The 24,221-nt window shown below is 43.2% G+C and overlaps 2 protein-coding genes across 5 annotated transcripts; both read right to left on the minus strand.

The window, feature by feature from the left end:
• Positions 1–427: 427 nt before the first annotated feature.
• vamp1a (vesicle associated membrane protein 1a) lies at positions 428–9,538 on the minus strand. Its single transcript, XM_064983774.1, has 5 exons — positions 9,292–9,538; positions 8,231–8,348; positions 6,659–6,817; positions 2,938–2,989; positions 428–827 (listed from the first exon to the last, which is right to left on the minus strand). Coding segments are annotated over exons 1-5 (348 nt in total). The 5' UTR covers positions 9,294–9,538; the 3' UTR covers positions 428–810.
• A 692-nt stretch (positions 9,539–10,230) lies between these two features.
• Positions 10,231–22,874, minus strand: LOC135552261 (non-homologous end joining factor IFFO1-like). Of its 4 annotated transcripts, none has more exons than XM_064983778.1 (9): positions 21,576–22,874; positions 19,284–19,344; positions 17,899–17,994; positions 17,540–17,680; positions 17,058–17,239; positions 16,631–16,751; positions 15,928–16,038; positions 15,247–15,377; positions 10,231–14,642 (listed from the first exon to the last, which is right to left on the minus strand). In XM_064983778.1, the coding sequence occupies exons 1-9, from the start codon at positions 22,589–22,591 to the stop codon at positions 14,480–14,482; spliced, it is 2,022 nt and encodes a 673-aa protein (XP_064839850.1). In that variant the 5' UTR covers positions 22,592–22,874; the 3' UTR covers positions 10,231–14,479. The 4 variants fall into 4 exon arrangements, with proteins under 4 accessions (XP_064839850.1, XP_064839848.1, XP_064839849.1 ...); XM_064983776.1 differs by having other exon boundaries at positions 15,190–15,377; XM_064983777.1 differs by having other exon boundaries at positions 17,058–17,242.
• Positions 22,875–24,221: the final 1,347 nt, after the last annotated feature.

Here is a 24,221-nt window from a genome sequence, read left to right on the forward strand (position 1 = left end):
TGTTGTCCGTCTTTGCTATTACTGTATCTTTTTACAGTGACGTTAGATTGGAGGGAGGTATACGGGTCTTAAAGGAGAGAAACAAAGGATATGTGGATATCAAAAGACCAGTATAATACCTAACAAGTTAGTTCACAAGATGTGCATATTAATTTGAAAAACAGAAGGGACAATCATTGATTGGAAAAAATGGAGGGAAACTCATTCAACATGGAGCGATCAGGGTTCATTTTTGAAACAGGATTCATTCTCCCCCTTTGTTCCAGCTCTATAACCTTTGTCCATGTGGTCCCCCTGCCTTTTCCCCCTCAATATATCAGAGAAGTCCATGCAGTCATTTAAATGTTATAAGCCTTGTGCAATCACAAATTGTCCCTTGAAGGGAGAACGCACAAATGGGGGGGTGAAGAAAGACAAAAGACTTGGAGAGAGCGCCAAAAATAGAATAGATACTTTATTGTCCATTTTACAACAGAAGTTGATTGATTTTCTGTCACAATACCCAACCTTACACACGCACACCCACAAGGTCCGGGGAAGCACAGCGTCAGCCGCCGAGCAGTGCCGCCAGAGCAATTGTAGGGATTAAGTGCCTTGCTCAAGGACACAGCGGTAGAGAACAACTGTGAGGATAGAAGAGGGAGAGGCACTGCGCCGACGTCTACGCGTGCATGGTGGTTTTCAGATGGAAGGCATTGGTAAGAAGAGAGGGATGAAGGAGGGGTCAAGGGAAGGCAGGATTCACACGTGGATTTGGCGGCATTTCAGTATCTCGTCTTGCGCTTGCTGTCCGTCCCTGAAGAGGCCAGCTCAATAATAGAAATACACTGCAAGGGAGAAGATGAAAGAGACCATGTACAGTGCCTTCGGAAAGTATTCAGACCCCTTCACCTCTTGCACATTTTGTTACGTTACAGCCTTATTCTAAAAGTGGATGAAATAATTTCTCATCAATCTACACACAATACAATCTATACACAACACCCCATAATGTCAAATGTTTTGCAAGTGTATTAAAAATAAAAACAAATGCCTTATTTACATAAGTATTCAAAGACTTTATGAGACTTGAAATTGAGCTCGGGTGTTTCCTGTTTCTACAACTTGGAGTCCACCTGTGGTAAATTCAATTGAATGGACATGATATGGAAAGGCACACACCGGTCTATATAAGGTCCCACAGCTGACTGGATGTCAGAGCAAAAACCAAGCAATGAGATTGAAATAATTGTCTGTAGAGCTGCAAGACAGGATTGTGTCGAGGCACAGATCTAGGGAAGGGGTACCAAAACATTTCGCAGCATTGAAGGTCTCCAAGGACACAGTGGCCTCCATCATTCTTAAATGGAAGAAATTTGGAACCACCAAGACTCTTCCTAGAGCTGGCCACACGGCCAGGCTGAGCAATCGGGGGAGAAGGGCCTTGGACAGGGAGGTGACCAAGAACCCGATGGTCTCTCTGACAGAGTTCCTTTGTGGAGATGGGAGAACCTTCCAGAAGGACAACCATCTCTGCGGCACTCTACCAATCAGGCCTTTATGGTAGAGTGGCCAGACGGAAGCCACTCCTCAGTAAAAGGCATAGGACAGCCCGCTTGGAATTTGCCAAAAGGCACCTAAAGGACTCTCAGACCATGAGAAACAAGATTCTCTGGTCTGAGGAAACCAAGATTGAACTATTTGGCCTGAATGCCAAGGGTCACAAAATGGAGGAAACCTAGCACCATCCCTACGGTGAAGCATGATGGTGGCAGCATCTAACATCTCTGGAGAGACCTGAAAATAGCTGTGCAGCAACGCTCCCCATCCAACCTGACAGAGCTTGAGAGGATCTGCAGAGAAGAATGGTAGAAACTCTGCAAATACAGGTGTGCCAAGCTTGTAGCGTCATACTCGAAGACTCAAGGCTGTAATCGCTGCCAAAGTAAAGGTTCCGAATACTTATGTAAATGTGACCGTTTTTTTAATATGTTTGCAAAAATGTCTAAATACCTGATTTTGCGTTGTAATTATGGGGTATTGTGTGTAGATTGATGAGGGGAAAAAAATATTTAATCCATTTTAGAATAAGGCTGTAACGTAACAAAATGTGGGGAAAGTAAAGGGGTCTGACTACTTCCTGAATGCACTATAAATATCACAGAGTAAACAGTTGTTTTCAGACTACAGGCTATAGCGATACAAAAATAAATGTGCATGTGTTTCACAATTTCACAAACTCAAGTGAAGCAGACTTCGTCTGTAAGTGAAAATGTATACTGATCAAAAATATAAACACAACATAAAACAATGGCAACGATTTTACTAAGTTACAGTTGATATAAGGAAATCAGTCAATTGAAATATAATAAATTAGGCCCAAATCTATGGATTTCCCACGATTGGGCAGGGGCACAGCTGTGGGTGGGCCTGGGAGAGGGCCCACCCACTTGGGAGCCAGGCCCAGCCAATCAGAATGAGTTTTTTCCCTACAAAAGGGCTTTATTACAGACATAAATACTCCTCAGTTTCATCAGCTGTCCGGGTGGCTGGTCTCAGACAACCCCACAGGTAAAGAAGCAGGATGTGGAGGTCCTAGGCTGGCGTGGTTACTTGTGAGGTCGGTTGGACGAGCTGACAAATTTGCTAAAACGTCTGAAAACTTGAGACATCTGTGGCATTATGTTGTTGCAAAACTGCAGATTTGAGTGGCATTTCATGCTGTTTAATCATCTTTTTGATATGCCACATGTCAGGTGGATGGATTATCTTGGCAAAGGAGAACTGCTCACTAACAGGGATGTAAACAAATTAGTGCACAACATTTTATAGAAAAGCTTTTTGTGTGTATGGGAAATTTCGGGGATCTTTTATCTCAGCTCATGACACATGGGACCATCACTTTACATGTTGCGTTTATATTTTGATTCAGTATAGATATATATATATGGTACTTACAGAAGACAACTCCAACACATATGACTCCTATGATTCCCATTATTATCATCATCTGAAAAAAAAAACGATATAAAAACTTCAAATATGAACACTTCTATATTATCCCTAACACATTTCTGTATCATGTTTAATCTGGAGAGGGCTGAATCTAAAATCCCTTCAATGTTACTTAGTTTCTCATCATGACAGCTGTAACCTTGCTCTTTGCATATACACTACATGACCAAAAGTATGTGGACACTTGCTCATCGAACAACTCATTCCAAAATCATGGGCATTAATATAGAGTTGGTCCCCCCTTTGCTGCTATGACAGCCTCCACTTTTCTGGGAAGGCTTTCCACTAGATTTTGGACATTGATGCGAGGACTTGCTTCAATTCAGCCACAAGAGCATTAGTGAGGTCGGGCACTGATGTTGTGCGATTAGGCCTGGCTCGCAGTTCCCGTTACAATTCATCCCAAAGGTGTTTGATGGGGTTGAGGTCAGGGCTCTGTGCAGGCCAGTCAAGTTCTTCCACACCGATCTTGACAAACCATTTCTGTATGGAGCAAACTGTTGGGTTTCCATGGCCAAAAAGTTGGAAGCACAGAATTGTCTAGAATGTAATTGTATGCTTTCGTGTTAAGATTTCCCTTCACTTGAACTAAGGGCCTAGCGAAAACTATGCTTGGCCATGGATACCCATTTGATGAAGCTCCCGACACTTCAGCACTCGCCGGTCCCATTCTGTGAGCTTGTGTGACCTACCACTCCGCGGCGGAGCCATTGTTGCTCCTAGACTTTTCCACTTCACAATAACAGCACTTACAGTTGAGCGGGGCAGCTCTAGCAGGGCAGAAATCTGACAAACTGACTTGTTGGAAAGGTGGCCTCCTACGATGGTGCCATGTTGAAAGTCACTGAGTTGTTCAGTAAGGCCAGTCTACTGCCAATGTTTGTCTATGGAGATTGCATGGCAGTGTGCTCGATTTTGTACACCTGTCAGCAGCGGGTGTGGCTGAAATAGCCAAATCCACTAATTTGAAGTGGCATCCACATACTTTGTATATATAGTGTATATTGCTTGCTGTTGCTTCTCTCCATCTCTCGCATGATTATTTACAATGTACAGTAGATCAGCTACTGATTATAAACAGATCAAACTGTAGTGCGTCACATAGGCCGGGATTCAATCCAAGAGCAGCGGACTGGAAAGCCAACCTTTTTAAAGGCAGCTGATCATCTTCGCAGTGGCAGACCACGTGTAACAACACCTGCACAGGATCGGTACAGCCGACCATCACACCTGCAGGACAGGATGGCAACAACAACTGCCCGAGTTACACCAGGAACGCACAATCCCTCCATCAGTGCTCAGACTGTCCACAATAGGCTCAGAGAGGCTGAACTGAGGGCTTGTAGTCTGTTGTAAGGCAGGTCCTCACCAGACATCACCAGCAACAACATCAGCTATGGGCACAAACCCACCATCGCTGGACCAGACAGGACTGGCAGAAAGTGCTCTTGACTGACGAGTCGCAGTTTTGTCTCACCAGGGGTGATGGTCGGATTCGCGTTTATCGTCGAAGGAATGAGCGTTACACCGAGGCCTGTACTCTGGAGCGGGATCGATTTGGAGGTGGAGGGACCATCATGGTCTGGGGCGGTGTGTCACAGCATCATCGGACAGAGCTTGTTGTCATTGCAGGCAATCTCAATGCTGTGTGTTACAGGGAAGACATCCTCCTCCCTCATGTGGTACCCTTCCTGCAGGCTCATCCTGACATGACCCTCCAGCATGACAATGCCACCAGCCATACTGCTCGTTCTGTGGGTTATTTCCTGCAAGACAGGAATGTCAATGTTCTGCCATGGCCAGCAAAGAACCCGGATCTCAATCCCATTGAACATGCCTGGGACCTGTTGGATCAGAGGGTGAGGGCTAGGGCGATTCCCCCCAGAAATGTCCGGGAACTTGCAGTTGCCTTGGCGGAAGAGTGGGGTAACATCTCACAGCAAGAACTGGCAAATCTGGTGCAGTCCATGAGGAGGAGATGCACTGCAGTACTTAATGCAGCTGGTGGCCACACCAGATACCGACTGTTACTTTTGATTTTGACCGCCCCCCCCCTTTGTTCAGGGACACATTATTCCATTTCTGTTAGTCACATGTCTGTGGAACTTGTTCACTTTGTATCTCAGTTGTTGAATCTTGTTGTGTAAATATTTGTATGAACAAATGTGAAATTTGCTGAAAATAAACGCAGTTGACAGTGAGAGGACGTTTTTTTTGTTGTTGCTGAGTTTAGAAACAAAAGCACTATAATACTGCTGCAGCACGTCCAATGTGGATTATATGCCAAGAAGACGTAAGCATGACTATGACACTACTGCAAGCCAATCATCAAATCACATTCCTTTCTAAAGACCTTTTTACATCAGCAATGACCTAAACAGGTACATCGGTGTGATGTGGTTTATGCCTGTATGGCAAATAATAATTCAACTTCAGAGAGAGGTTAGCCGTGATGAATATTATATTAGAGCCGGCTCTGTAGAGCATAAGAGAGGAGAAAAATACAAATAAACTATTGGGGGCGGAGACTGGATGACTGAGATTATACAAGGGGATCGTGAGCAAGAGGGCAAAAGAGAGAGGGAGAGAGAGGAAGCGAGGGTTAGTACATAACAGAGGAAGAGAGGAATAGAGGGAGCATGCATTAGAGTGAGAGGGAGAAAGGGATGAGCTGTAGGGGTTACATCACGAGTCGAGCCACAGCTGAGTTTATAATCCTGCACCACACTGTAATCCAGATTGGGATTTCTAACCACTCCCCCTCCTCAATGGACACACGTGATTGGACAGGCGACGGGACAGCCATCTGTGCTCAAAAGCAGAAGGGGGTGGTTGGGGGTTGGTTGAGAGTTTATAAATTCATGCTGTGAGAAAGGTGGATTGAAGCATGGTTGATAAAAGGATCTACATTTTGTGTCTAGTAAGGGCTCTATTCAATCCGTATCGCCAAAGTTCAACGTTACAGTGTGATTGAAATTTCAAGGCAATGTTCCCATGTTAGTGGCTGCATTCACGATAAAAAACGTTGCATATGTCGGCTCAACTGGAAATTCCCATTACATTTCTATCGTGCAATCTGTAACACTTCAGCGGTACAGAGTGAATAGAGCCCTAAGTGAAGTCACAGGAGAAAGGAGAAAACAAAGGCCTAAGATGGTAGTTGTAGGGGCAAAGGGTCACATAGACTGGCAGGATTTGCACTTTTGGGAATGTTCTGTTGGTTCCATATTCTGTTGGTTCCAGGTAAGCTCAGTCAAGCGCAGCTAAAGTGAAGGATTTCAAATACTATGTGAACCTAGGTCTGATATGTTGGAGAGAGAGTGCTCTCTGGATAGGGAAATAATTTGTATAAAATGGCTGAGCACTGGAAATACCCCAATACCTTATCATGATATACAGTTAGTGTGTGACAGCCATGCTATGGTAGCCTGCACTATGCAAGCCTAAGCATAAAACAGCAAACTCACTTTATAATTAAAGTGACCTATGTGAAGGTTATTTCACAAATGACTCCTGCTTGTGTGAAGAGTTGCACGAGACCTGAAGACTTATGTTAGCCCCCTGAAGTAATGCCTAGGCGTTAACTCAGAGGGCTAATACAGACCTGCGGCGCGCAGGAGAACTGGGTTTGACCCCAGTCGGTCACATACGCACAAACACGAACCTTGAGGTTTTTCCACCAGTACTTGTTCTTCAGCTTGGCAGCACTGCTCTCGAACTGTGAGGCCCCGGCTTGTAGCGCGTCGGCCCTGTCGTCCAGCTCCGACAGTCTCTGATCCCTCTCCAACACCTTGTCCACGTTCACACGCATGATGTCCACAACCTATAGGAGACAGGAGTAGAAAGGAGTGGACAGTCGGCATCATGCTAGTTTGTCTTTACCAGACCTCAGCACTGTATTCTTGTTGATGAAGAAACCTACAGGTATCTGCCAAAATAAAGGAAACACCAACACAAAGTATCTTAATAGGGCGTTGGGGCACCACGAGGCAGAACAGCTTCAATGCACCTTGGCATAGATTCTATACGTGTCTGGAACTCTATTGGGGGGATGTGACACCATTCTTCCACAAGAAACTCCACTATTTGGTGTTTTGTTGATGGTGGTGGAAAACGCTGTCTCAGTCGCTCCAGAATCTCCCATAAGTGTTCCGTTGGGTTGAGATCTGGTGACTGAGACGGCCGTGGCAGATGGTTTACACCATGTTCATGCTCATCAAACCATTAGTGACCAAGAGTTCCCTGTGGGGGGCATTGTCATCCTATGGGGGCATAGCCATGGTAGCCAAAATAATAGCCTGCCCAACATTTATTTATACATGAGCCTAAGCACGATGGGATGTTAATTGCTTAATTAACTCCTCAACCACACCTGTGGGGAAGCACCTTCTTTCAATATACTTTGTAGCCCTCATTTACTCAAGTGTTTCCATTATTTTAGTCAGTTACATGTAGAACGTCTGCAGTGGAGGATAGCATTGCCCCAAATGGTCAGGAAATCAATTCTGACAGAGTAGAAGTAATGTGAACTTTTAGCTGCTAATGTCAGTGATGTACGGTAGATGGTAAGGACAGGGTCAACATTACCCAATGACCAGGTAATCAATCACGCCTGAACAGAACGGATGTTGTGAATCGTTGGTTGAACGCTACGGTATTTCAATAGCAACGTTTTTACCTCTGTGGGCCCTCTTCATCCTCATTATGGGGGATTACAAAGGATGTGTAAAAACCTAAACTTTAAAAGGTTGATGTGACTCACACAGATGGCTAGAGAATGCGTCAGGTCGTCTCTGTGATCAATGTTTTCGGCCCCAATGTTATCAGCCCCCTCTCACAGACTCGTCCCTCTTTTCTTCGATTATTCTTCCTTTTATGGACCACTCATCCTTTAATCCCTTCCTGCCTCCCATCACCTTGCCCATCTTCTCCACCTAGGACCCCCGTCCTCCCATCGTTCTTGACTTTGATTTTCTCAGGAAACAATTGTCATCTTACGTCGTACTACAGTAAAGAGTGTACCCTTCATCCTTTCCTCCTTCCCTCTATTCATACCCTTCATTATCGTCTCATCCCACCTTCCACCTGGTCTTTATAATAGTTTGCTTCACATATACGCCTTCTGTACATCCCTGACAGATAAAGGTTGCTTACATGATCGTCTAAATAAATGAATCGCACTGACATATCAAGAGGGCAACACTTTTAAAAAACGGCCCTATTCTCAGAGTCTTACCTCGTCCACCTGTGCCTGTGTCTGCTGTAGCCGTCGGTTACTGGTGAGGTTGGGTGCTGCGCCCGAAGGCCCCCCCTCTCCCTCAGCGGCTCCCGAGGTTCCTGCGTCTGGGGTCGACCTGTGGAGAGAGAGGCATTATGTTCCTAACAACAGCAACTGTGTACCTGTTTGACATTTTACTGCTAGTTAGGAACTAATATCATAACCTTTTTGCTGCAAGCACATAGACTTTGATTTTTATCCGATCTTGCTAAGCCATATAGTAAGTAGGCTATACTAGCATTAGCATCTAAGTGAAGAATAACTGAAGTGGGCCTCTTCAAACACTAACTATTAATAAGCAGTTTTTGTCAGTTGTTTTTATATATCTGCTATGGTATACAATTGTCCATATCGTGTTTAAACTATAAAAGCAAATCATATCATCATGTCTGAGTAAACTCTGACCAAACAACCACTCTGGTTTTGATTTGGTACAGAGCCTGTATTAGACAGGCTTGATTTCCACTGGCAAAATGGAGAGGGATTAGTGGGGGAAAAAGCCATGAAGGCTGCTCTTAACAAAGATGGATGCATCTTGTTTCAGATAAACAAGCCAGGCAGAGTGCGGTAGGCAAGTGACCGAGTTGATGAAAAAACTATCAAAATGATATTTTTTTTAAACACTACAACACTTCAATAAAAGCCCATATGAAGTTGAGCACAGTGATGAATATTGACTGAGTCATTGATGAATGAGGCATTCTACCAATGATATGGTGAGACTGACAATATATTGAGAGACATGTAAGTTTAACGTTTCATTGTAATAGGCCTGCTATTTGATTGTTTCGGGTAGACTATTGGAATACTAAAATAAATATACAACAGCAACTATTTTAATAGCGCTTTAGCTTAGCAGGACCTTAACCCATAATTCAATTGAGTTGACAACACCAAAACAAACACTTTCTCTAACGTCCTAAAATCATTGTTTAACACACCGTTTCAGACACTATTTTAGAAATACATCGTATACATTTAGCTGGATTTAAAAACAGGATACAATTCAGTTTACTCACATGTCGATGGTAGCTGCTTTATAATAAATAATCCGCTTTCAAGGGAGAGAGGGCGGGCTCGCACAGTGAGAGAGAGCGAGAGAGAGAGAGCGAGAGAGAGAGAGCGAGAGAGAGAGACTATAGCTATGTTTGTGAAAGTAGTACTATCCACAGACAAGGGAACGATTGGTTCAGTACTCCGTAGGAATCCAGACGTCTTCTGTCACTTTGGTCCAATTTATTCCAAACTCTCTGCTGAAACAACTGCGATGCGCCGCCTGTGGATAATGTCGTTGAGCCTTTGACGCACGACTCGCAGTCGGCAGGCACACAGAGTGATGCAGCAGGTTCCCTTGTGTATGTGACCGTCCCAATCGATGGTTGTAAAAACACTTATATTTGAAGTCAAAACTCTAGATCACAAGTTTTGGAGCGATATAGTCGACTATTGAAAAATATAGCCAATGGAAATGATCACTTGCTTCTGAGAAAAGTGCGCTCTCTCAGAATGTATAATTCCATCAGAAAAACTACAGCTGCTCTGACCTGCTTTTGTGAACCTCTAGGGAGAGCATACTGCTTTGTTTCGGTTATCTCAGACCAATGATGCTTGAAAGTAACTAATGTCAGCTTCTAAGAATAAATCCACAGAAATTGAACTAGCTCAACATACAGTGAGTGATGGGAGTGAGTGCGTCTGTGTGCTGGTTGCTTCGAGCTTATGCATAAGCAAGAAATCCTGTTTAGGCAGCAGATCATTATGAAGTTGAGGTCATCTGTAGTGGTCACGTAGCAAAAAGCCTCTCCAGCAATGACTTCAAAATAGTCACTCGTTTCTTGTTTGACTTTTAGGAAAATCTAAACGGAAAGCGAATTATAAAATAATTTGGGAGTATGGGCCTGAGGGGGGGGGGGGGAATTCTGTCATGGAAATTAATAGAAACAAACTCCAGGGACCAGTCTCCTTCAAGACATTTTATTCTGTACACCACTTCCATTAATACATTGACAGATTGTTTCCCTTTGTTTCCAGAAACCTAGAGGTTGATCAGTAACACAGATACAGTGTACACACAGTCCCAGATCAAATATATTGGTCTCACAGGAGTACATGTCATAGTTTGCAACCCCTTAAATCAATCTAATCTTCCTTTACAAGGCTGCTGTTTGACAAATTCATATTGGGAAAAAAAATCACCTGCGTTTCAAATAATGTTGAGACTGGACATGTCATGTTTAACTCTTGACCACATACAATCGTGTTATTTGACGGCTGTTACTGATATTCACATTTCAACAGATGGATTTATTTACATTTCCATTTTTTCAAAAGTTTACTTGCTGAGCTTCTGTACACAGTTGCATGAAGAGGTATGGTAGTCTATTGGTCGCTATGGTGATAGAAGTCTTCAGACTGCTTTTGCTGTGTGGCTTGCTTCTTTCTGTACATTTGTCTGTGTTGACTTTTTTTGCGGTAAAGATTAGAGAAATAACTAGGCAGACATTCATGTTTTTATCATATGAAAGATATGTTTTGAATCCCCAGAGAGGTTGAACAAGTAAACTCTGAAACAATTCCTGCTATTGTTATAGACAGACATACACTACATGGCCAAAGGTGCAGTATGTGGATATCTCTGTTTATTATCATCACGTGTAGGCCTATAGATGTCTCCTTTTTTCACGCATTTCTGGAACTTTGGCTACCAGATTTGTGCCTTTTGTGCACTACTTGCAGATGCTACACTAAATGACCAAAAGTATGTGGACACCTGCTCGTCGAACATCTTATTCTGAAATCATGGCCGGTTACATGGAGTTGGTCCTCCCCCCTTTGCTGCTTTAACAGCCTCCACTCTTCTGCGAAGGCTTCCCACTTGATGTTGGAACAATGCTGCGGGGACTAGCCTCCATTCAGCCACGAGAGCATTAGTGAGGTCGGGCATTGATGTTGGGAGATTAGGCCTGGCTCGCAGTCAGTGTTAAACTTCATCCCAAAGGTGTTCGATAGGGTTGAGGTCAGGGCTCTGTGCAGGCCAGTCAAGTTGTTCAACACTGATCTCGACAAACCATTTCTGTATGGACCTTGCTTTGTGCACGGGGGTATTGTCATGCTGAAACAGGATAGGGCCTTCCCCAAACTGTTGCCACAAAGTTGGAAGCACAGAATCGTCTAGAATGTCATTGTATGCTGTAGCGTTAAGATTTTCCCTTGAACTAAGGGGCCTAACCCGAACCATGAAAATCAGCCCCAGACCATTATTCCTCCTCCACCAAACTTTACAGTTGGCACTATGCATTGGGGCAGGTAGCGTTCTCCTGGCATCCGCCAGACCCAGATTCATCCATCGGACTGCTAGATGGTGAAGCGTGATTCATTACTCCAGAGAATGCCTTTCCACTGCTCCGAAGTCCAATGGTGGCGGGCTTTACACCACTCCAGCCGGCATTGCACATGGTGATATTAGGCTTGTGTGTGGCTGTTCGGCCATAGAAACCCATTTCATGAAGCTCCCGACAAACAAACCTTGTGCTGAAGTTGCTTCCAGGGGCAGTTTGGAACTCGGTAGTGAGAGTTGCAACCGAGGACAGACGATTTTTACAGCTGAGCCGGTGTTGCTCCTAGACGTTTCCACTTCACAATACAGTTGACCGGGGCAGCTCTAGCAGGGCAGAAATGTGACGAACTGACTTGTTGGAAAGGTGGCATCCTATGATGGAGCCACGTTGAAAGTCACTGAGCTCTGTAGTACGGGCCATTCTACTGCCAATGTTTGTTTACGGAGATTGAATTGCTGTGTGCTTGATTTTATACACCTGTCAGCAACAGGTGTGGCTGAAATAGCTGAATCTACTCATTTGAAGGGGTGTCCACATACTTTTGTATATATAGTGTATAGATGGTTTAGCCTACTGCTAAGGCATTCCCAAGAGTCAATGTGAATGTTTAAGATACACAGACAAATATTCATACTGCCAGAAGTAGTATATAACCCATCAATTATAACCCTTGAAATAGATTCTGCGCAAAGCAGTGTATCTCAGAAACTCACAGTGTCATTTTAAACCCTGCACAAAATAATATCCACAGAGGTAACCTACATACATGCACACCAACAGGTATACTAGCTTTTTGTGTATCCATGAGAACACCCAAAGACACTCACAATACAATGGGACACCTTTTCAGCCATACTGTCTGAAATCACTTTCTGAAATTCACAGTGTACACTTACATGTTATTTACATTCAGTAGGCTAACAGCTAGTGAAGGTGTTATATTTGAGCATTTGTACACAGCGTCACAATTACTGTTCAACACAAGATCATTTTGTGCAACTTTAGATGTGGAGATTTACAAAACTGTACAAAGTAGGGGGAAAGGTTTTTACAAGACGCGTTCAGACATCAATAAACAAAGGAGCGGCCCGATTGAATCGTGTAGTTGAAATTTAAAGGTCATTTCCAATTGAGCCGACATGAGTAGCGTTTACCGTGAATGTGCGGTCTCCGCGAACACAGAAATCTTTGAATGTCAATCGTGCGATAAACGCCGATCTTCTACGCTGATTGAATCGAGCCCTTAGAAAGGATTGTTGTTTACGTTTTCCTCCAACTGTAAACATTGAGCATGTTCAAGCGCAATGAAACTTTGCTACAACCACAGATCTCACAAAGCAAATGGTTAAACACACTCGGTGGTCTACCCGTGCTCAGATAAATGAAGGTCGCGCGCTATGTAAATATTGTCACCGTTCCCGAGTGACCTTGAACGAGCTCCTAAAGCAGCCTGCTAGCAGTATGTTTTATCGACCTGAACAGGATTAATATCACACCAACAGGTATACTAGCTTATCCCTTTGTCCGAGGCCTTTAAACTCATACCTCTTAGGCTCTCGATTTTAAAAAAGCGCACCAAAACGGCAGTCGAATCAGATAGCTTTTCCCCCCCAATGCAGGTGAAGATGAATTCACTGCTGACTGGGTATGTTTTCACTTGCATTGAGTGAGTGCTTTTATAGGACGCGTTTATGTGGGTTGTGACATCAACACTATCCACATGCAGTATGCTCCTATGTTTGGTTCTAGTTTGGGATTACAGCAATGTGCATGACTGTACAAAGCTAATGGTCCCAATGGTTTTCTTTTAAATCTAAACTTTTGAGAATAATTATATCGATGGCTTTTGTGAAATGTCTTTGCAAAACGACATAATATCATGCTGGGCATTTCATCTAAAAAAAAAAACATATCAACTGTCATACTTTCATTGTTGCAATTGTAATAGAAAATAAATAGCAATAAAAATAAGTTATTTATTCATTTAAAAAAAAATACTTGTAGCTATCTGAATTTCAATGAGGAATGAAAAAGGGCTGAAATGAATAAAGTGCATGAATATGTAACCAAGCAAAGTAAATAACAAAGTTGTGAACCTCTCTGTTAATAACATGTTGTGTCCATACGAATGTTGTGAACCTCTCTGTTAATAACATGTTGTGTCCATATACGAATGTTGTGAACTTCTCGGATAATAACATGTGTACATATGAATGTTGTGAGATTGATTAAAAAGGCTTTACATCCTTGAATCTTTCTATATGCTTCTCAGAAATTGTATCCATACTTTCAAAATGGGGAAAATGGAATGAGAAGGATATTAACTATAAAGAAAATAGATTTTCATCGATGGCTATCAACAGCTCGGCCCCTTTCCCTTTAGCAAACTGTAAATGTTCATTTTGTTCAGATGTGACAGACTGCTATATAATGACTTATCCTGTGCCAATTTTTTGCCAATGGTGCATTTTTTTTGTTTTTTTGCCTTCAAAAATTCTGCTGATGTTTCAAATCTGTAACTGCAATGTAACATAAGGCATCTATTCCACAAAAACCGTGTGCAAATTGTTTCCGGTTGAATCTTGATACATATAGCAAGATCAATGGGCAAACTTAAACAAAAAGGTATATATTTTGATCGTTCATATCATAGAAATATCACAATGTTAAGAAATCCAATTGATTTCCTTTTCTAAATGCCATTTTGTCCTATCAGATTAGGTGTTGTAATAACCTGAACCACAAGAGGGCAGTGGTGACTTATGGCCCTGGAAAGAGTCTGCTGGCTTTACATCATTTATGGCAAAAAAAATGTAAACAACAGCACTATCCAGACTATGGTACATCTACAGGGCATCATCAGTAAGGATTAGGACTTCCTCCATGGTAAGTGAGGGACCGTACCACTATTAACCTTGGTGTCACAGTAGGGTTCATCACTTTCAGAGTCTGCGGGTGGGGACACCTTACTCCTCTCCTTCTCTCCGTCATCAGAGTCCTCCATGGCCGCAGTAACGAGAGGGGGAGACTTCCTGAAAGGGAGACGGCGAGGCGGAGTCAATACAACTGCCAATGACCTTGAGACAAGACGACCCAAACAGTCCGTGCTCATAGCCTGGTCCCAACGCTGTTTGTGCCGTCTTGCCAGCCCCTATGGTCATTGGCGTTATAATGACCATAGGAGATGGCAAGACGACACAAACAGATCTGGGATTAGGCTACCATACTCACAGACAGGTCAATGTAATGACATATGGATTCTATCACTATCAGTACAGTTGGGAGAATTAAAGAGTTAACCTGTACTGTAACATATGTGTAATAGATGCATCCCCAGCACATATTTCACAAAATTAAGAATTGTATTTCGTTACATGGGTTATTGTTAGATGATTACGAATGAACCAGGTGCTTGGCATCACCCTGCGAGAGGATTCAGTTCCAGCATAGATCTCATTCCTCTTGTTATCTACCACCGCTTTCTGGTGTCTAATACCAGCCGTATCTCTAGGTATCTCTAGGGTAACTCTTTGACTGTTTGGATATCTCATACAGGTATCTCATACTGATATCTCATACCTAGGGTATCTTTTTGAGCGTTTAGAGTGTTCAGCACCATGCGGAGGTGTCTGATACCTGTCTCCACTCTGGGTGATGAGTCTCCTGCACGTCTCCATCTGCACGTCCAGGCCTCGCTTCATGGAACACATCTCCATGTACTCGTGCAGGTGTCGGTTCATGTCACTCTTAGCCGTGGCCAGCTCCAACTGCGGGGAACCAACGTAAGACATTCGCTCCGGTTTAAATTGTCACCAGAACAATTTTTTTTTTTTGAGTAATGAGGGCCAGGATCTTTGCAAGTGCAAAACCAAAGGCCGCAGTCATTTGCATAAATCTTTTTTTATTTTTCGGTGTTTGCTTTTTTGGTTGATTGTGTTTGTACTTAGCAATGAATTTAGCAATTTAGCGAATAAGAGGACGACTTCTGGAAAGGAGCTCTATTAAAAAAATAAAGAGACTATATCACCTTCAATTTGTTAGTTCAATTTAACTTATCATCTGCACAGGAACTCATTTCAACAGTAACTCATGTAAGCATATGGAATGGCCGTCTTGTTCATTTCCATAATATAATAATCTCAGAGAAACTTCGATGTATTTATGGCTCTGTTTACAGCAGTGCTTCATCGCTCTCTGCAGGCTTTATAAATAGCCTTCTCATGCCGCAAAGTCCTCATATTGTACAAATAGCAGCGGGAAAACTGGTACTTAGAGAAGGGCTTTGTTTGTGTGAGTGTGTGTGTACGTGTGTCTCACCTCGATCTGGTCGATGGTCTCCTGATACTCCTTCTCTCTGGTCTGGAAGAGGGACTCTGTGTCCTGTATTACCTTCTCTATGGACTCCTCCTGCTGTTGCTGCTGTTGTTGCTGTTGTGTGTGTGTGCGCGAAAGAGAGAGCGTGAGAACATTGTTTTGTGCTAATTTGCCTAATATGAATGAGATGAAAAGAACTTCAATCAGTATATGTAAATCTAAAACACTTATCATTCATTGCCCTGCCTCTTTTTTCTGATATTGTCTACAGATTTTTTTTAAATTGTCACTATTATTTAAATTGTCCACTCATGATTAACCAGATTTTTATTGGGAATGAGATTGACTAACAGTACCGGGGTAAATCAAGATAAGTGTGTGTGTGTGTGTGTGTGTGTGTGTGTGTGTGTGTGTGTGTGTGTGTTACCAGCTTATCTACATTACACTGTGATCCAGGGATCAGGACATGCCAATGTCACAGTCGTACATGCAATGTGTTAAGTAGGACACAGACACACAGATACGGCAGCCCAACCATAAGAATGATTGACAAGCAGGAAGTACAGTGGCTTTGGTGAAAGCATGCCCATTAACACAGTTCTGGGATCAACTTAGCCTAGCCAGCTCCTAACATGAACCATTACATTGGTAAATACATAACTGATCTTAGATCAGCCAGTGTCTAGCGGCAAGTATAGTGGCTTACCTCCCCCTGTGTCTCCACTGCCCCCAGAGTGTATCCTGGGAAATCCTCCCACAGCAGCAGAGTCTCCTCAGTCTCCTCCCAGGCCAGGCTGTCACAGTCGTCCTCAAACTCACACTCCCTCCTGCAAGACCAACAATAGTATGGCTTACCAGTTGTACATCTATTTATAGTTCACTGGCCGACTCTGGTCCACTCACATCTTACAAGCGACAGACTCTAGTCCTGGAGATCAGCAGTGTGTAGGATTTTTATCCAGCTCAAACTCTTAACAGTCCGGATTCAAATAACCACGGTCTGAAATTTAGACCACAAGCTTTTGAAGTGTGTTTAGTGCAGAGTGGCTCTCCAGGTGTGACGTTGGAGACTTCAGCAAGACCTCGATTGCTGACCATAACCTACATAGTTAAAGAGCAGCCAGAGAACTCACAACTGGTTCAGCATCCTCTGCATTTCCTCATTGATCTGATTGGCTGACGTGCTACACGACTCCTCATCCTTGCCCGCCTCGCTCTCAGAGATGCTGGTTGGTTCGTCCCCGTCGCCGCCTTTAACCGATTGGGCCGCCTGTTTCCGGGGCCGGCGGGTCAGAGTGGAAGGAGGTGTGGCCATCTGCTAGATAAAGGTGTAACAACTGTGTAATAGCAGTGCAATAAAGGTGTAATGAACATGGTTTTTAAGGTGTAATAACACAGGTGTGAGTTGACCTAGAAGATATGAGTGGACTTGCCTCCAAAGATTCGGTCACGTGGTCATTATACTATTTAGCTAGAATTAGCTTACCCTGGAAAAAATCCTACACGTAACCATTACGGTGGTAAATGCTAAGCTAAGTTGTACTTAAATCCATGTCTAGGGGCTACTTAACAGATAGTGTAGTTAGTAGTATAGCGGCCTATGAGCGGTCCTGACCTGGAAGATCTGGATCATGTCTTCACAGTTCCTCTGCTGGGCCACATCACACAGGCGAGCTGTGATGTCGATGCGTCTACAGATGTCCATGTCCACCTTCATGGCTTTCTCCTGGATCTTACTGTCCAGGTCCGACAGGTTCTGATAAAGAGAGCGGAGAGCGAGTGACACTCGCAAAAGGAAATATGTGTTCCCAAATCTCCTTTGTATTTTTCAAAGACATTTCCGAAGCAAACTGTACCAATACCATAAAAGTATCGAGATTTTGTAACTCAAAAACGAGTGGGACTACTTTTGAAGTATACAAATCTCAACAACTTTTGGGGTGAGCTATTCCAACAGTGCTACGAGGGACTCACGTTGCTCATAAGGCCTTTGAAGAGGACCAGCTCAGCTTTCAGCTGTTTCACCCTGAGGGCCAGCTCATCCTGACACACCTCACTCTCCTGGAGGTCCTGTACACACACACACACACACACACACACACACCAAGAGCCTAATTTGCATAGCACTTATGACATAACATATATGAGTATAAGTACACCAAATCAACAAAATGGGTGGTGTATTGTATAGTTAATTTGTAGTTCTTTCTAGCTAAAGTTACAAAATACACTCTCTATTGCTGCTTTCCAATCAACCCAGCTGATCTGAGGTGGAATCATAATGTTAGTGTGAAGTATTAAAGGGATCATGTGCAGTTCAAACAATAACAAAGCAGCCACCCGCCACATGTTTAGGTAAACAGCTTAGGGATGGGGCTGGAGAAATGTAACCAATATCAAATTCATAAACAGCGCTATGGACACAAGGACTGACCATCCATGAGCTCAAAATGATAGTTTGACCATGTTTTAAAGCTATACAGGGGTTGTTTACAATTACATTGTTTACAAACAATGGCGTTAAACACACTTATGCACTGAACAAAAATATAAGACGCATCATGCAACAATTTCTAATATTTTGCTGAGTTACAGTTCACATAAGAAAATCTGTCAATTGAAATAAATTCATTAGGTCCTAATCTAATCTGGGTGGGCCTGGGAAGGCATAGGCCCACCCACTTGGGAGCCAGTCCAGCCAATCAGAATATGTTTTTCCCCAAAAAGGGCTTTATGACAGACAGAAATACTCCTCAACACCTCCATTGCTCTCCCCTCTCTGATAATCCTGCAGGTGAAGAAGCCAGATGTGGAGGTCCTGGTCTGGTGGCTTATGGTAGAGAAATTAACATTACATTCTCTGGCAACATATCTGCAGTCAGCATGCCAATTGCACGCTCCCTCAAAACTTGAGACATCGGTGGCATTGTGTTGTGTGACTAAACTGCACATTTTAGAGCGGGCTTTTATTCTCCTCAGCATAAGGTGCACCTGTGTAATGATCATGCTATTTAATCAACTTATTGATATGCCACACCTGTCAGGTGGATGGATTATCTTGATAAAGGATCAAATTCTTACTAACAAATTTGTGCCCAACATTTGAGAGAAATAAGCTTTTTGTGCATATGGAACATTTCTGGGATCTTTTATTTCAGCTCATGAAACCTGGGACCAACACATGTTGCTTTCTATTTTTATTCAGTGTATTTTGGGTTCTGAGGGGGTTAGACAGTTGGACTAAGCTCATGAGGTATTTATAGGTTTTATTCTTCAAGAATTAATGGCTTTATATCATGAATTAAAAAAAACTGTACGTAGCAGATTGCCCTTTATCATTGACACAGCTAAGGGCTTACCTCCTCCAGCTCAGCCACTTTCTCCTGGAGGTCCACTCTGACTGTGTACTCTTCCTCCCATCTATTGAAACACACACACACCCTATTGTTGAGAACGGAGATTGATGAGCGAGTCATCACACACCATCATCACGCTCTTCTCTTTTAGGAACAGTATTGACGTCAGTATTCACGGTTATAACGACACTGCTTCCAGACAGCCAGTGTCAAAGACGCAAAGATACAACTTCAACTTAGACACCCAATTTTAGCAGCTCAATCCCACAATTGCCATTATTGTCTACTAGGGTACTCCAGAACCTCAATTATTGCAACCATCTGTGACTGAGGGTAGATCACTTTGCCCAATGCCAAAAATAGTCAAATAATAACACTGGTTACAAATACCAGAGAGACAGAAATCAGACAGAGAGCCTAAGACCATGTACTATAAGCTACAGTGTTGAGTTCATGCGGTTCAATAAAGTTTGACGGTGTTTGAATCCATGTTGTGTGCCTGATCTCCCTTACTCAGCTGTGTTACGCAACAGATGCAGTATGCATGTAGAGCACGCGGCTGCGACACTTACAGAAGGTGAGAAGTGGTCTAGCCCAGGAGGGTGCATGTGCAATATTGCACATTGCCTATACGCACTGTTATCGGTCTGCTCAAGTGGGGATGCAGTGTATACAGTAGCCTGTTTTTAATGGTATACTTGGGCAGCCTATATTGCAAGTTGTACAAGCCATTAACGGTATACACTTCATAAATTGAATGGAAAATTAAGTTCTATTCCATCTTCCCACAGCCCCCTGGAAACTCATTAAACAAACACCAACTGTCTGATATTGCATTGTTATGAGAAAGTGGCTTTAAAATGAGATCCGAAGCAAATGATTGGAAATGTTTCCCTGTGAAGCCATTTGACCTTCTCCATAAAATAGAATTAGAGGAGGGTGTTTCGACTGGCAAGTCATAGAGGCTTGTAATCTGAGAGATGACGCTGCCTTGTCGCCATTAACATTCAGACAGTGGACTATAGGCTGTAGGGAAGGTTACTGGTGTCATTTAGTGATGTCCGCATCTTCTCACGGATGCTGCAGAGGGCGAGTGGCCGTAAGGGATGGGTAGAGGGGGTGTGAGAGAGAGAGAGAGAATGGAAAAGAGAGTTTGTGTGTGTGAGAGAGAGAGAGAAATAGTGGGAGCGGGAGGTGAATGAAAAAGAGAAAGAGTGAGAGAGAGAGAGAATAATGTGGAGAGCCTCTGGTGACACCACTAGCGGTCACAGCTTTCAGCACAGTGCTGCATTGCAGGTGCTGAGACAAAACGCAGAGGGGCGGAGGAGGGGGAGAGAGATGGGGGAAGGCCATGTAAGAGACAAAAACAAGTGTACTGCTGACTTCACTCCAGCCAATTCAGCCCTCTCTAGATAATCCTCCTATTGGATAAGAGATTGGCCAATGCTGTTCTTTTAAATGCTGTGCTCAACTATGTTTGAACTATGATCCCCTACAAGCCTATAGTGAATACTTGTGATGCCATATCATTTGGGGAGTACAGGGGCAATTTGAAGAAGGGCAAAAAGTAGAGCAGCTAAAACACTTCCAAGATTTACAGAGTAACCAGAAGCCATCTTATGGAGGATGATGACGAGGATGATGATGGATGACGACGACAAAAACAACAGAACCGATGTCTCTTCATTTCAACTCAGCTCTAAGCTACACAGTACTTTTGTAGCATGAGCATCAGCTGGACAACCCCAGAGCCTGTAATAAAGTTCTGCCTTATATTACAAGATACGCATGCAGCTCATCTAGACCTTGCATGGTGATGTAATGTTATTTTCTTGGGTTCTGGGGGTGTAATTTGGTATGAAGAAAGCAAAAACACTCAATGGTTGAACGGGTTCAAAATAGGCTACAGTTAGTTGAAATACATTGCACTCCACATTTGTAATAGGATAACCCACTGTAAATATCTCTAACGCAATCATTTTGCTAGTTTTCTATTCCTATTCTGACAAGACGTCGGCAGAACGACACTGAGGTGTTATGGACATGTAGCTATAAAACAGGATCACTGATTAGTAGACCCGGATGTGTGACTCGAGCAGGGCTGGAACAAAAGCCTCCACACCCCTTCGCTCTCCAGGAGGAGGGTTGGCCAATCCTGGGCTAGGGGTGTTGCGCTAATAATGATGGGCTAGAGAAACAATAAATGACATCACACATCAGGCCTACAAGTGACAATAACATCGGCTTAAGGACCCAGATCTTTAACCATGATAGTCCAGACGGCTTCATCCATACCTGCATTTATACTCATCCCTCTCTCGTTTCACCTTGCCCAACACGTTGTACAGGGCCCGTATCTCAGGGGTGATGGTGTCGATTTGAACACCTACGCCGTCCGTTTGGGCACAAGGCACACCCATATCTGTCACGCGCGACTCCCTCCCTGTGCCAAACCTGCGGTCGTGGTTGTAGGACCACACGGTGCCGGGAAGGAACCGGGGAGGCGGGTTAGTAGACATACCAGTCCCAGAACTGACATATTTCTCGTTAATGTTGGATATAGGATTGGAAGTATCAGTAGGGGTTAATAAAGGACTGAGGCAAATATGTGGAGTGAGTTGGTTGGAATTGAGGTTGGCATTCGAGTCAGTCAGAGTCGAGTTCCTAAATACTGATTTGCTGTTGGACTCAAAGGAGGGAGTTATAGGCCTGTTGAGTGATGGAGAGAGAAGACCCCCAGGCAGGTATGCAGAGTTATTGACGTTCTGGAGGGGGATATGTCCGGGCCTAACTGCGATGGGCCCTACGAAACCAGTCTGGACTCCCATTTCCTTAGTCAATGGCTTTTTCCCGTGTCCTTCTGAATTGTCCTCATTGTTTTCCAAAGCCTGTTGAAGCTGCTTCTCCAAAGCTTTATTCCGACGCTCCAGTTCATGAACTTTAGCCAAAAAGCAACGGAAGCGCAAATTCAAGGTCTTGAGAACACTGATGTTGGAACCCAAGTCGTTACGCAGGGCCATCGCTGCGGGGGGCGGCGGTGCACGGTGCATGTTGTTCTGGTGCAAATAAGCGAGTCCTGAAGGTGGCAGCGAATTTATGTCCAGGCCAGATATGCCATCTTGTCCAAACCCGGTGTGCTCGCCCAAGATGAAGCCCGAGTCACCTGCACCGTATGAGTCTAGGCCTGTCATGGAATAATCAGAATTGCTCCCCATCTGGTTGTGCTGCTGTTGCTGAACCAGGAACGCGTTCTCCCCCAATAATGGATTCATGCTTGAGTATGAAAATCTGAAATGCTCAAAATCAGGCATCAAAACAGACTTCTTAATTTAGCTTGAAAGCTAACTGCTGATGCAAATAATAGCCAACTTGCTCTAAAACTATCCCTAAATAGCCTTAACCTATGACGACTTAGCTTATGCGTTCCACCAAGACATAATAAGAAAACCGGAAAACAAATCAAATAATTTATAGGCTATAGGTAAATAGGTGCTATTAAACAAGTAGCCTATTCCAGGTCTTAAAATTAGACGCGCCAGTGATGGAAAGACCGCAGCAATCAAGCGGTGAAGGCTACGTAAGCTACCTGGCTGGCCGCAGTGCAACTACTAACTTTGGCGTAGGAGATAAGTCTCTTATGTGCTCCGACGTCCTCAAGTGACGCTGAGTGTGCCGTAAAACTCCTAAATTGTGAGCCATATTCGATTGAAATAAAGAATTTAAACAAAATAATTGAAACAAATAATGATGCTATTGGTGTTAAACACACATTATGATATCAATTAAAAGTGTCGGGAAATTCACTCAAGCCAAGCAGTAGCCTATCCAAAGTGAGGATGTCTATTGCGCGTTTACTTCAGTCATGGCGGTAGTTAAAAACCGCAGTGCCCTGTTTATTTCTGCCTGGCCCTCGTCTTGACTGCACGTTTACATTAGCAAAGATTGTGTGTAAAATTCTCTGCTCATATTGTCTAAAAGCTATGGGCTACTACTGGTTTATTGGAATTTTTGGGCCGTGTTTTGTGAAAAAGTAAGCCTCCACTTAGTTGAAATATATGCTACACATGTACATATACCCCCCAGTTATTCACTGTTAAAGTAATATAACAATTGCTCACTCACTGAAAATCTAGATATACCCTTGAAACATGCTCAGATACCATTAGTTTGAAAAATAAAATAATCCCCTCACAGTTTTGATCCTTTAAAAACACATTCACAAAATGCATTTTTTTTGTCAAATCCCTTTCATTTTAAAATTACACAGAATACATGGAATTATAATGAACATGAACATATGCAGTAGTAGTCAAAAGTTTGGACACACCCACTCATTCAAGGGTTTTCCCTTATTTTTTACATTGTAGAATAATAGTGAAGACATCAAAACGATGAAAAAACATATGGAATCGTGTAGTAAACAAAAAAAGTGTTAAACAAATCAAAATATATGTTATATTTGAGATTCTTCAAAGTAGACACCTTTTACCACGATGGCAGCTTTGCGCACTCTTGGCATTCTCTCAACCAGCTTCATGAAGTAGTCACCTGGAATGCATTTCAATGAACAGGTGTGCCTTGTTAAAAGTTAATTTGTGGAATTTCTTTCCTTCTTAATGCATTTGAGCCAGTCAGTTGCGTTTTGACAAGGTAGGGGTGCTACACAGAAGATTTGGTAAAATACCAAGTCCATACTATGGCAAAAACAGCTCAAATAATAAGAGAAATTACAGTCCATCATTACTTTAAGACATGAAGGTCAGTCAATCAAGAACCTTGAAAGTTTCTTCAAGTGCAGTTGCAAAAACCATCAAGCGCTATGATGAAACTGGCTCTCATGAGGACCGCCATGGGAATGGAAGACCCAGAGTTACCACTGCTGCAGAAGATAAATTCATTAGATTGCAGCCCGAATAAATGCTTCAGACTTCAAGTAACAGA

Source organism: Oncorhynchus masou, chromosome 13 (genome assembly GCF_036934945.1).
Source record: "Oncorhynchus masou masou isolate Uvic2021 chromosome 13, UVic_Omas_1.1, whole genome shotgun sequence".
Lineage (NCBI taxonomy): Eukaryota > Metazoa > Chordata > Actinopteri > Salmoniformes > Salmonidae > Oncorhynchus > Oncorhynchus masou.